This window comes from Anolis carolinensis, chromosome 1 (assembly GCF_035594765.1).
Source record: "Anolis carolinensis isolate JA03-04 chromosome 1, rAnoCar3.1.pri, whole genome shotgun sequence".
In the NCBI taxonomy this organism is placed as follows: Eukaryota; Metazoa; Chordata; class Lepidosauria; order Squamata; family Dactyloidae; genus Anolis; species Anolis carolinensis.
Window position 1 is genome coordinate 99,634,887 of NC_085841.1, and position 14,485 is coordinate 99,649,371.

At 36.4% G+C, this 14,485-nt stretch overlaps 1 protein-coding gene across 1 annotated transcript in view; it reads left to right on the plus strand.

The window, feature by feature from the left end:
- The window catches only part of rev3l (REV3 like, DNA directed polymerase zeta catalytic subunit), an 82,826-nt gene that overhangs the window by 44,512 nt on the left and 23,829 nt on the right, over positions 1-14,485 (plus strand). The window contains exons 15-21 of the mRNA XM_008121141.3: positions 151-233; positions 1,484-1,609; positions 2,579-2,777; positions 5,407-5,518; positions 8,979-9,094; positions 10,989-11,107; positions 12,421-12,539. Coding sequence (XP_008119348.2) covers positions 151-233; positions 1,484-1,609; positions 2,579-2,777; positions 5,407-5,518; positions 8,979-9,094; positions 10,989-11,107; positions 12,421-12,539 — 874 coding nt within the window. The remainder of the gene's footprint in view (positions 1-150; positions 234-1,483; positions 1,610-2,578; positions 2,778-5,406; positions 5,519-8,978; positions 9,095-10,988; positions 11,108-12,420; positions 12,540-14,485) is intronic.

Here is a 14,485-nt window from a genome sequence, read left to right on the forward strand (position 1 = left end):
ACCTGAAGATGCCAGGAATTCAACCTGGAACTTTTATCCTGCAACACATGTTCACTTCCACTTTAATATTCTTCCAATGCAAAAGCATTTTTGTGCATTTTTGTTTTATGTATACACTTATTACATTCACCTCTCCCTTCTCATCCACAGGACCGAGCACTCAGAAACTGAATTGCAGAAGAGGAAATAATGCTAATGCTCTTCGAAAAGTGCTTTTAACAACTCAAGTTAAGGTACAATAAAGGGATAACAGTTGTATCTTTCAAATTTGATTCTGTTTTAGCTATTTTCCCTGTGAATTCTTCTAGGTTCATTTTGTTAAAATAACAAAATGTTTGGGAGAGAGGGAGAAAGCTCACAGGGTGTAGTGATTTGAGTGTTGGACTAGGGCTGCTGAAGACAAATCCCTGCTTGGTCATGGAAACCCATTGGGTAACATTGGGCAAGTCACACCCTCAGCCTTCAAAGAAGTCGGTTACCTCTGAATAACTCTTGCCAACAAAATTCTATAGCAGGCCTCTTCAACCTGTGTCCCTCCAGTGTTTGTTCTTCCAACCCCAAGAAGCTCTAGCCAGCCAGTTCAATAGTCAGGAATTCTGGGAACGGAAGTTTAAAACACCTAGACGGCAGCAGGTTGAAGAGGCCTGCCCTATATCATCCACAAATTGGAATTTGTTTGAAAACGCATGGTAACAACCACATATATTCATACAATTTGGATCCACTCTGAGTTGTTAAGAAAATGAAGAGAATGTCATTCTGTTTGTATTATGAAATAGTATCTGAATTTGATATTATTCTACCTGTGTTTACAATTTTTAAAACTTTAAAAAAAGAAATCAAAGTTGTTACAGTTCCAGTGGATGTGACCTTGGCCTCCGCTTGTCCCATGTTGATGGATACTTTCCAATTTGTGCAGCGTGGGGATGTGGACAAGATTCTTGGAGAAGTGATTGTCACTACAAACTACTAGATCCTTGCTAATTTAATAAGCCACAGAGGGATTGACAGAGTAGGTAAAGGGAAGTGATTAATGCCTCTTTTCAATGAAGCAGGATCCCAATATACATGAAGAAGGTTGTAGTAAGATCATTTCTGAATAAACCTTCCTGGATCTTACTCTACACTATAACTATAAGCCAGTCTCCAACCTTCAGTCTTTGGGCAACTCCAGAGCTTCCTGGATGAGGCCGGTTGTCTAGCTCCATTTCACTTTGCTTTCAGAGAGCATTTGGGGACAAAAAATACCTAAAAACAGCTGGGAAAATTGAAAAAAATAGAGAGTTAGTGAGCTTCGAAGATTTCTGCAGGGCTTTGGGGACTTCAGAAGTGAGGGTTGCAAGCTTTAATTTCTTTACCTTGGCATTAGGAGTCAATTTTTTCTTGTTGACAGAAATATAGATATCTGAACAATGGAGCACATTTCCCTGTTGTTAGATATAAGAGTTAAGATTACAAAAATGTTTTATATGTTTTTTTACAGAATCAATTCACTGCTCAAACTACCCCAAAGAAAGAGACCTCTCAGATTGAAGGGCCATCTTTAAACAACTCATATGGTTTTAAAATAAGTATGCAAAATCTCCAGGAAGCAAAGAGTTTACATGAGGTAAAAGCATTCTTTGAAGATATTTTAACTACTTTTATGCTTTATCTTTCTCAGATTAGTTTTAAATTATAAACTTTACCAGGAAGAAATCAGTAATTAGCCCAAGGGATTGCTTGTGGTCACAATGCTAACCTACCAAAATAATCCTTTTTATGATCTGCAGCCTCTCACTTACTCTGTATCTCCAAACTATTAAAATATGTTATATAATGGACCTTTATAGTCTGTTGGTTCCAGAACCTCCCATGGATACCAAAACCCATGGATAAGCCACTCATATTATATATGGTGCACCCTATATAAAAAGACAAAATTAAGGTTCACGTTTTGGATGTTTTAAAATATTTTCAAGCCATGGATGGCAGAATTTGTGGATACAGAGGGCCAACTGTTTATACATTTTTCATTCTAGCAATGCATTTATTTATTGAAAATAGTGGCTAGTATCTGGAGCAGTCACTGCAGGCACAGCTTGTGCAAAGACAAGCTGAAGAGGGACAATCCTCCCCACTTCTTTCAATCTGTCACATGCCCTAAAAATCCTAACCAGCGATCCATGTTTGAAGTACATTATGAGATATAGATAGATAGATAGATAGATAGATAGTTTCAGCAAAGGAGCATGAAATTATTATTAAATAAACTGTAAAAGAAATTAATGATTTTTCAGCTGTCCTTCCACTAGCTGGCAAAGATCTCCTTAGTAAAGACAGTCTTTGGGTTCTTGTTGCTGTGTGTGCACGTGTGTATTAATGGAGTGCTACACCATCCTCATTTGTTGTGTTTTAAAGACTTTAAACTGTTTTAGTTTAGTGCTGTTTTTAATGTGACAGCCTAACTGGTTTTAATTGTATTAATATTGAGAGAAGGCAGGATATAAAATTAATGTGATTGTATTCTACATTGCTTTCACTGTGCTAATTCAAATGCGTTATTAAAGGAGATAACAATATATATTTTTCTGTGTAGGTTCAACACCTTACGCTTCTCAGTTTAGAGTTACATGCTCGAACAAGAAGGGACTTGGAGGCAGATCCTGAATTTGATCCTATCTGTGCTTTATTCTACTACATTTCATCTGATACATCATTGCCAAATGCTGACAAAACAGAAATCACTGGTGCTATAGTAATTGATAAAGAGAAAACAAGAACAATCTCAATACAAGGTTCTTATTTTATCTTTGTTTCCTTTAGCAATTCTTTAGCATTTGATTTTAATGTATTCAAGTAAATAATAAGCAATAAGATAAAATGTTATTTTTAAGGTTTTTTATTAGAGTTTAAGTTCATATAATCTCATTGTAAAATTATTTCATAGTAGTGGTTTCCAACTTATATCTTCATGTGACTATTTGCAAGGGCTATACTACATAAGCATGAGCTCAATATAGATTGAGTTAGTATTTAATACTTTTTGACATGCTACTGCAAATGTCCTGAAGTTATAATGAGGAAAGAAAAATTCTGATGGCAGTCCTCAAAACCCTTGTTCTGTTTTACCCTTGTGGCTCTGTTCAATAGCTACACCTTTGTAATCTATCAAACCTGGTTTATGTAGACATAGAAAGTTATTTGTGTTGAATGTTGCATAAGGGTTGTTGTGTGGTTTTTCTCTGATCTTTGTAGGGTCTAAACAGGGCCCTTATTGTATTGTACCTTTTTGGCTTTGTTTAGACCAGTGATACTCAACCTGTGGCTCTAGAGCCGGATGCTCTTGAGGCCCTACAGGCGGCTCTCGCAGTGTAGGCATCTGATCGGCGCTCCACTCTATCAGGCAGCGCGGGGAGCACTGACCCAAGGACCAGCAGTCTGGGAATCACTGAAGTACCTCCTCCTCCCATAGGAGGAAAGCGAAGGAGCTGCTGGGATCCCCCCACAGGTAAGAATAGATACCGCCTCAAACCCAGCAGCCATGGGGGAAAGGACGGGGAAACCTCCCTCTTTTTCCCAGCAGCCAATAGGAAATGAAGATCACGGTGGTGGAGAGAGGATAATGTGTCATGTAGTGTTTCAATATGTGATGTTTTGTTGTGGCACAGCATCATCACAAATTACTGTAACATCTTGATGTGAATGTTGAGATGCTGGTACTTGATGTTCCGCTCTGCAACAACATGGTGAAGTGGCTCTCCAGCTGTTAAAGGTTGAGTACCACTGGTTTAGGCTAGTAAAAATACCTACAACTGTAGATTTGGTCTTGACAGTAAAATGTTAATGTCTACGAGACGATTTCTAATTAAACAACTTTGTTACTTATCATTAACAGCCTAATAATATTTAAGAAATTTAATATTGCAGCAAAACTTACATCTTTCGTCTATTGTTATTTCTAGCTATAAAGAGAAATTATTTCTTCCCTTGTTTAACTATATATTGATAGCATTTTTCTTTTAAAAAATTTAAAGCAGTAGGTTGGACTTTATGGAGGCTGCCTTGATAAATTCCAAAAGAGGATGTTTGATTAGACTGTAAATTAACATAATGGTTTAAACATTTTCCTTTTTAAAAATGCTAACATTTAATGTTGCAGAGTACTTTTATTAGTATTGGTTATTGGATCTGTTGCTTTATTTGAGATAGGACAGAATAACAAAGACTAGTCTAGTTCGTAGTTGTTTTAAATCCTATCGTATTTTTAGATAAGTTCTAAAAACACATTGGCTGCTTATTATAGAAGTCATGATTAAATAACGAGAAATTGTTGTGGATGGGGAAGATTTCATGCATTGTGTTGACTAAACTTTTATATTTAAGGATTTTATTCAATTTCATTTGTGTGCAGCTTAAAAATAATTTATTTGCAACTGATAAATTGGGTAATGTTTATGCCAACAGTTGTAACAACTAAGATGTAACTTAGATGTAACAACTAAGATTTTAAAAGAATTTAAATATTGGATGCAGTTCTACTTGCTCCACATGTGACCCTGTGTATAGATCAATTCTCTCAAAGGTCAGTAAGGTTAGTTACCTGCTCACTATGATGGCTCAGTGCTTAGTCTGTCCTCTCTCTCTTGATCCATCACAACCTAAAAAGATTTTCAGGAAGACATCATATCTGGTAGTAAAATATGGAATTATTGCTTCCTGCCCAGGATGTTTATAGTTCTCATATTGCTTTTGCAAATCTAACTGCACACCAGGAGCCTGATCAAGAGATAGCTCTTCAGTATATTAGCTCAGGCCATAACAAATTATGATTAAAATGAATAACCAGTCTGTGCAAGAATTTAGGTGGAAAGCAGTCATGTCTGGTAACCAAGGTCTCATGGTCAGGGAAACCTATATAAACTTAATGTTCTTTACATGGAGCCAGTAGGGTTTGTACTCTATTCCTAATGATGCATTTTATGTAGCGCTGCTCTGATAAGCTTCCTTAAAGATAACTAGACTTATTGTGCCTTTAAAAGGGCTTCTATAATTTCTAGATTAGATTAGAAATTGAGGACTGCTAAATAAATGTTTTGACTGCAAATTGGGAAAAAAAAGAAAATATAAATGTCTTAACCACATTTTTAAATCAGGTTGTATCAATGATATGGGGTAAAGCCAGTTACATCTTCCAAGATAGAGAAAAATGTTTTGTAAAGTTTTCTAAATTATTTGAAAGCAACAAACATAGGATGGACTAACATTCTATGAAGTGTAAAAGCTATATCTATATCAAATATGAACCTGCCATAAATGATTTCATTTTCTATGAGCAGAAGAAATGCGGAGAGGCACTTGTTTTCTTTTGTTTTCGTAAAATAAAATAAATTTTAAGAAAAAATATTTTTTAATTTGCTTTTTCAGGTAACAGAGAACATGCCCCTTTACTTACAAGATCTGGTATCTCAGGATTGGAAGTTACGTATACTACTGACGAAAGAGCACTTTTCCAGGAGATAGTGAATATTGTTAAACGGTAGGACATTTATACTTTATTCCCCACCTATAATTTTAATCAAATTTGTTCTTCTGTTCTGCCCAGTTTTCTTTCTTCTCTCCTCACATTTGTACATTTTTATTTCTTTCATAAATCTGTGTCCCCTACTCATTACGACTTGATGCAGATCTCCAGACAGACCTCTCCTATCAATGTTTTTGAAGTTGCAATACCCCAAAGTACTTATATTCTTAAACCTGGGGTAATCTCCAATCTGAAGACATGTTAACATAAAAATAAGTGAAGCAACTAGTACAAGTTGAAGGGTTTTTTCGCAAAGAACTTTGTTGCAAAACACATTCCTTTCAGTGATACAAATGAACCATCTGAGATAGTAATAAAAACTAGGTTCTGGACATGTATCTTCTCTTAACGGGAGACTATTCCCTTCCAAGCTGGATAACTGTCTGGCCTGCTCTTTTCGAGTTTCTAGCCTGTTTGTAGCACCTGTGGATCATGCGCCTGTGGAGCTGCAGTTGTGTCCTTTATTCAGGTCAATTACCAAAGCTTTGAAGTCATATGGTTACCAAGAAAACTAAACCTTGAAACATCTGGCTGCAATATATTCTCCAAAAAAATCTGTACTAGGCAGAGTACATTGCAATTCTCTCTCTCCCCAACCAGAAAACCTCAGATGAAAATGGTATTGACTAAATCCAAGAATCCTGAATAGTAAAGAGTTGGTGAAAGCTACCAACACAGGGAGGGTGCTGACGAAGCAGCGGATTCCTGTTCAGAAAAGACAAAATAACAGGTAAGGAAATTAATTTTATTTTTCTCGTTTTTGGAATCCGCTGCTCCGTCTGGCTTAGGAAACAACTTGGAAGTAAGAAGCCACTTTTGTTATTTTATTTTTCTTCTCTACTATTTGGAAAGGGTAGCCACCCGATTACACAAAACATGCCAAAGGATAGCATATACCAGCTTCTTCTTGTTTCTGAAGATCACCAAATGAAGATTTTAAAGATTTTTGTGATGGAAAGACAAAGCCAACTGTGTTGCTCCCTGATAAATGTTTACTGAAATGGCTGCAATATCTGCAGCATCTGGAATACAATGTGTTGCTCTGAATATTTTTAATTGGAGTATTTTTGCTCTTCTAGAAAAGCTGACATAACACATTCACAGTCAGTTTCCCACTTGGATATCAGTGATGTTTGATCTTTTTTGTTTAAATGAATGGGACTTCATCCCAAGTAAAGATGTTCCTGATTTACCTTTGAGAATTTAACGATCATTAACCTCTCCCTTCTGTCTTTCCCCGCCCCCTATTATTATTTTCTATAACTTCGACTTAGATTAAAATTTGATTGGACAAAAATATCAAAATATCTGTTGTTGCTTGTAAGTATGCATCACAAATGATTTTTCATTTGATATATTGGAAATATTATTGAAGAGAGAAATGCATAATGCAGTTATCCAATTTCCCAAACAAAGAAATTACTAAGGAAGGCTGGAAAGAGAAATAGCCAAATTGAATTATATTCACAAATAAATATTTGCTTTTTTAAAAATAAACAAATAAACAATAACACTTTCACTGTTGTTGTTGTTGTGTGCCTTCCTTTCAGACTTATGGAAAGCTTTAAAGAGACCCTATAATGGGGACTTCTTGCTAAGATTTGTTCTGAATGTGGTTTCCTTTGCCTCCTCAGAGGCTGAGAGAGTGTGACTTGCTCAGAATCACCCAGTGAATAGCCATGGCTGAGTGGGGGTCGAACTCTGGTCTGCAAGGTCATAATCTAATGCTGAAACCATTATGTCATTACAGAAACCTAAATTAGCCATTTGCATTCCAAGCGTTGAGGAAATAAACAGTCAGCTTCAGTTCTCCATCTGAGAAATGAGAACAAGTATGACATTGGATAGCTTTGCTAAATTGCTTTATAAATAATCTTATAGATTGTAAATTGTGTTTTCAGAGACTGTAAAAGCCATACTGCTTACATCTTTATAAAGTGGGTGCTGTAAAAATAAAATACGTTATATTTTCATCATTTTCATCTTATCAAAGCAGATAACCCACATTATCTGGTTTGAACTGAACTATATCAGTCTACACTGCCATATAATCCAGTTCAAAGCAGATAATCTGGATTTTATATGGCAGTGAGGCCTCTCTTCCACATAGTTGAATAAAATTCCACATCTGCTTTAAACTGGAATATATGGCAGTGTGGATTCAGATTAACCCAGTTCAAAGCAGATATTGTGGATTATCTGCTTTGATAATCTGGATTATATGACAGTGTAGAAGGGGCCTTAGAATAAAAGAAATACTGTAATTTTATTTACATGTCTTTCACATGGGAGATGAAAATATAACATATTTCATTTTTGCAGCACCCACTTTATAAATATGTAAGTAGTAACACTTTTACAGTTCAAAGCAGACATTGTGGGATTTTTTGCCTTGAGAGTCTGGGTGATATGGCTGTGTGGAAGGGCCATAAGACTCTATCAATTGTAAGACACAGCCTAATTTCAATACCATCAACATTTGTAGAGATGTTTGTGGGTGGGGGTGTACTTGGAAGTGATATATCTCCTGGACCAGTACTTAAAAGAATTGATTTTACAGAATATAAAATAGTACAGATTTTTAAATTTTCATTTTTAAAAAAAAAAATAGCCTTAATCTGGATATTTCCTGACACAAAGGAAGGAGCTTCTACAGAACTCTTTTCTTGACATTAGAACCTGGTTTCCAAATATTGACCATTCCTAAGTGTAGACGAATAGTGCTTTCTTCTTAGTTCAAAACTAAATGAGTTTTTTTTGTTTTTTACCATAATGTGTTCTGAAATTAAGAACTCTTACTATAAAGTTGTGTGTTTGCTTCCTTATAGTAGTGCTATTCAAAGTAGTGATCTGTGGATCAATCCCCATCTGTAGTGAATTTCTATGCAAAAAACAGTTCTAGTCAATGGACAAAAATATAGTACTAGTCCTTGGTATAAGGGAATTTTGGAGTGGGGGCTGACAGATCCCAACACCAGGTAGCTTAAGAAGCACTTCCTTGAAGCTTTCACAAGATAGGGTTCATACAATTTCCAACTCCAATATTTTCCTCTTTGCTTTTTGCAGAACCTGTGAGGACTGTGGTATCTCTAGTTCCAAGTATTTGTGACCAATTGTTTTTGCTTCCAAAATGTTCATTAGAAAATAAGTAAGCATTAGACCCATTAGTAAATATGTTTTGTGCTTTTCCCCATGCTCACTATAATGGCAGTTTTGCATATTCATACCCAGTAGAATATACCTCTGTTCTCTACACTTTCTTTCAAGCAGATTGTGTGTTTTAATCAGTGCATTTCTGTACTCATAGGAATGAAGATAGCAATTCATGTTTATCAGAGCTTGCTGGATTTAAATTCAGTATTTATATTGACATATAAAGCATTTAGTTCTATGAAAACTATATATTCTTTTCTAGGTATGATCCAGATATTTTATTAGGCTATGAAGTCCAAATGCATTCTTGGGGTTACCTCTTACAAAGAGCTGCTGCTCTAGATGTTGATTTGTGCCAGATGATCTCTCGCATTCCAGGTATGTTTGTGATTCTAACATCCTTACTTACTGTGGAAACTGTTTATTTTAAAATTACCTTGCATAGAAGTCATCCACTTGCTTATCCTTGCACTATTCTTTAAATCATTGCCTCTTTCTGTGTCTTCTGTTTCTACTACTAGCAAGCTAATGAAAAAGACATTCTTGTTTTGACATTTGCTGCCTTATGTTAATGATTGTTTGTCCTGTATGTGTAGGACTAAAGGAAGTAAGTGAATTAAAAAGAAATAGTCAGTTCTCAATATTCATGGGGTTTAGGAATGCAAGATCCTGCAAAAGTTTTTAAAAAACTGCAAATACCTCTATCACACACAAAATCATGCACATACCCAAAGACTCTTGCCCCGGCGGGGTCTTTCAGCATGAATTTAACGCCTTCCCTGTTCATTCCCCCCTTCCCTACAAATTGCTTCACTTCTTCCTCACACACAGTTTCTCTCACCATCTTCTGTCCTGTCCACCCCAGACTTCTTTGCCCAGTGTCCCACCACAAGCCTCAGACTGAATTTAAGGTGGTGAGGGTGAGCTGAAGGAATGAGTGGGAAAGACACAAACCAGCAGGGAAGGGCTTTAAATTCAGGCTGAAGCTTGTGGCATCTCGCAATGAAGTGTGGGGAAGGGAGACACTAAGTAAGGGGGTCAAAATCGATGGGAAGTTCGGGAGGGGAGCAGTAACAGAAGGAGTTAAAAATGGGGAAGATGGGAAAGAAAGTGAGGAACTGATATTGGCAGGACAGTGGTAGCAAGTTGCAGCAGCAGGAAGATTGAACCATGGACACTGAGCAAGTTAAGCAGTAACTACAAACCCACAAAATATTCAAATCCATGGATGTGGAGGCCAACTGTATTTGGGCATGTGAAAAACCACTTGTACTATATAAACATTAAAGAGACACCCGCTTGATACATTATCCACAGAACAAAAATCTGAAGAAGTATTAATGAAAATGAGCCAGTTTATTTAGATCAGGTCTGCACAACATACTGCCCACGGGCTGGATGCTGAGTTGGTCCTGTGGGAATGATGGGAGCCTGACAAAGGGTTGAAGGGGCTGGGCTTCCCCTTTGCTAGTTGGCCCTTTCACTGCCTGCCTACTTGGTCAGGCAAGCAGGGAGGAAAGGAAGAAGCATGGCCCACAGAAGATTTTTTGGTTTTTTTTTAATATTGTCACTTTACAATTGCCAAGTTGTACAGGGCTGGTTTAGATGAAGCCAAATAGACTCCATATGTTAATCTAGAACAGAGGTGTGGAAGTTAGCGAACCACTAACAAAATGGAAAAACAGTTCATTGGAGATGAATGTATATATTTGTTATACACCCACGTTGAAATAGTAAAAAATGTATGTTTTAGTTCCTTTAGTCTGCCTTCATCCTTTCACATTTTAACCTACTCTCATTTTTAGTGGTTCCCTATGGCACAGTCGTTCAAAATCCCTTTGGATAGCTCAAATTCCTGTTACCATCATTACACTCATTTTGTTTTCAGTTGTCATTCTAGGATATATTCATTACTTTCATTGTTTTGGAATGTTCTCTTGAAACACATTGTTTTAATTTAGTTGTTAATGTTTGTGATAAAGTGAAATGTGGATGTGGCTCCAGAAAATTCACAGTTGCACAGGATGCTTGAAACATAAGTTTTTAAAATGCTGCAAGATTATTAAAAAAAACTTTGAAAACACAAATTAAATGTTTCTGGTTCTTTTAACACATAGACAAATGACTTGCAATGTGGTTACCACAAATGGAATAAGCAGTGGGTTTTGGGGCTATATGTGAAAAAGAGTGAAAGCACCTACAATTCCAACTTACATAAGATCATATTTCTTAGATTTTATAGTAATTTAAACACTGTTTTCCAATGTTTTAGATGATAAGAAAGAGAACAGATTTGCTGCAGATCAAGATGAATATGGGTCCGATACAATGAGCGAAATAAATATTGTTGGGCGAGTCGTTCTAAATATATGGAGAATTATGAGGCATGAGGTAAAGTCTGGCAAAACTATATATTAAAGATTAAAGGAACATTGTTTTTAATAAAATTCAAATGCAGTATATTGACTGCACCATTTCCGTTTCCAACTTCAAAATCAATAACTTATTTTAAAATAGGGTTGTTGTATGTCTTTCGGGCTGTGTGGCCATGTTCCAGAAGCATTCTCTCCTGATGTTTCGCCCACATCTATGGCAGGTGAGGATGCCTGCCATAGATGTGGGCGAAACGTCAGGAGAGAATGCTTCTGGAACATGGCCACACAGCCCGAAAGACATACAACAACCCTGTGATTCTGGCCATGAAAGCCTTCGACAACATATTTTAAAATAGACTACTTCCAACTATATTGTCCCAATAAAATAATTATTGTTTTTGTACAGTTTTCCAGATTTGTGTTTTCCTTTCCCCATGTAAAATTCAGATGTTTTTATTGGTATAAGAAATAGGTCATGAATTCTAATCTACTGTTTTTCTGAAAAATTGCTGTCATGTTCCACATATGCCAGCAACAGGGAGGTTCGTAGAAGCAAATTTCTCCCCTTTCTTCTCATTGCAAGGTATCTCTAAAGATTGGGCCCCACCAGCCAGAAAAATGCATTCAATTTAACCAACCTTTTTTTCTACATTTTATTAGCCAAAAACCTATCCCACATTTTGCATACCAGCCTATCGGTTATTTCAGTTTTAGAAATACATTATTAGACCATTCTGTGTTCTGCCAGTTTGAATATTTACTCTTTCCTTTTAGAATTTAACTGCATTTGTGCAATGCCAATTAAAAATCCCCTTATCAGTATTCATTGTAGTGTAAATGACCATGGTCCAGATTCATTGGCATCAGAGGTGGTGTAGTGACTCTGTCAAATGCTATTTTGGTCTATAGAGGCTACAGAACTACTATCAATTTGTTTAGTGTTTCAGGCTATGACTAAATGGGAAAGTGACCCTCTTTCATGCCAGATTAGTGTTTGATATGCCTATCACCCTCCTAAGAGGGCAAGGATAGGCCATCATAGCAATCTACATTGTAGCGAGCACATAATTTTGACTTAAGCTGCTTAGTGAGGTATGCGCTCAAGTTGTTATTTTAGTCAGCAGCCTTGCTGTCAGAAATGTGAATCCTTGCACTATGATTAGTGATAAGCTGAAAACAAGAAACATTGTACCCGTTTTAAGGATGTATATTCTTTTTTTCTTTTTTTTTTTTTTTGTATGACTTTGACCTTCTCTATCTTCATACCATTACAGATTTTGTAGTCAGGTTATATAAAGGTCTGGTAATACAAGTCTTCTATTGTTTTAGGTGGCTCTAACTAACTATACCTTTGAAAATGTGGGCTTCCACATACTCCATCAACGGTTTCCACTGTTTACCGCTCGTGTTCTGTCTGATTGGTTTGATAACAAGGCAGACATTTATAGGTAAATGCTTTTTCTTACGCGTAATTTAACATTTTGCTTGATACAAAATGCAGTGTTTTGTATATATCAGAAAGTATTTGATTGTCCTGAGGCATAATCTGTACTCAAGGCAAGGGACTGCTGTTAGGACGGAATATGGAGAAACTGAATTATTTCCAATTTGCAATGGAGTCAGGCAAGGCTCGTTTAATCTCCTTACCTGTTTAATTTTGTATGCTTAGCATATCATATGTAAAGCGGAATTTGACTCAAGAGAAGGAGGTGCAAAAAGGAAAGAAAGGAACATCAACAATTTAAAATATGGAGATGACACCATTCTACTAGCAGAACATAGCAAAGACTTGCAAGAATGACTAAATAAAGTCAAGAAAGAATAAAATGCAAATGCAGGTTTACAGTTAGACAAATAGATCTGTTTATTGATTAGTCCACTGACCATATCAACTGTAAAAAACAAATACAAAAATGCACAAATAAACACTAATCACTATGCTAAAACTCCTGTAAGAGTTAACTAAAATAAATTAAAATGCAATAAAACTTGATTAAATAATAAATTTAGTAAAATGGGATTAAATTACAAGATGAAAGTGGGGAAGTAGAGTGACGATTGTAAAAGAGTTTACAGTTGAAAATTAAGAAAACAAAAGCAATAATTGCAGATGACTTAGGTAAAGGTAAAGGTTTTCCCCTGACATTTAGTCTAGTCATGTCTGTCTGGGGATTGGTGCTAATCTCCGTTTCTAAGCCAAAGAGCCGGTGTTATCTGTAGATGCCTCCACGGTCATGTGGCCGGCAGGACTGTATGAAGTGCCATTGCTTTCCCACCATAAAGTAATGGCACTTCATGCTCACATTTGCATGTTTTCGAACTGCTAGGTTGGCAGAAGCTGGGGTTAACAGGGGGGCTCATCCCACTCCTCGGATTTGAACCGCCGACCTTTCAATCAGCAAGTTCAGCAGCTCAGGAGTTTAACCTGCTTGGCCACATAACTTTAAAATAGATGTTGAAGACATGGAAATATTTTTCCATGTCTTGGCTGCGTCTTTAATCAGAATGAAGTCTGCCATCAAAAAATCAGGAGAAGGAACTCGAATACTAAAGTTATAATTGTCTATGGCATCATATTTTCCATTTCTGTGTATGTTTGTGAAAATTGGACGGTGAAGAAAGTTGATAGAAAGAAAATCAACTCACTTAAATGTGGTGCTCAAGGAGAATTCTACAAATACCGTGGACTGCTAAAAGATGGATAAATGGATTCTAGGGCAAATCAAGTTTGAATTCCCCCTCAAAGCCAAGATGACTAAACTGAAAATGTAGTATGTTGTATCACATTCCAGAAGGATAAACTTCAATCAAGGAAACCAGTCTTGGGTTTGCAAGACCTGAGCAGAGCTGTTGATGGAATGACTTAAGATATCTTTTCTTTATGAGATTAGCATAAATCAAAATTGACTTGACAGCAATTAACAGTTTCATTATGTAAATCCCCTCCAGACTCTCAGTCATAGTTAAATTTAACCAGAATTGTATCAGGTTCAAACATGACTATTTAAGCAGGAGTGAAAGCTTCTCAACTCTTCACAGCAGAGTATTCCACAGCAGGCTGGAACAGCAGGAACTAATTGGCTGCAAGGCACTCTGCAGTTTATTCTCAGAATAATTCTTATAGTTTAGTATTATTGTTGTCACAGTGAGTGCATGGTTTTGGGACAAATTTCAAAGAGTGCACTTTTTGCTGCTGAACATTACATTTGGCAGGAAACACTTTTTTTGGTTTCAGGGTTTTGAAAATTGAGGTATGCATTAGATTGGAGTAAATGCGGTATATGCATCTACACATTTCTCTTTGACTTTCAGCAATTGCAACAATATATATAGATACGATCTATCTGTAAATATAATTTCAGAGGCACTTTGAAAGGATGAACCTTCAGTACTT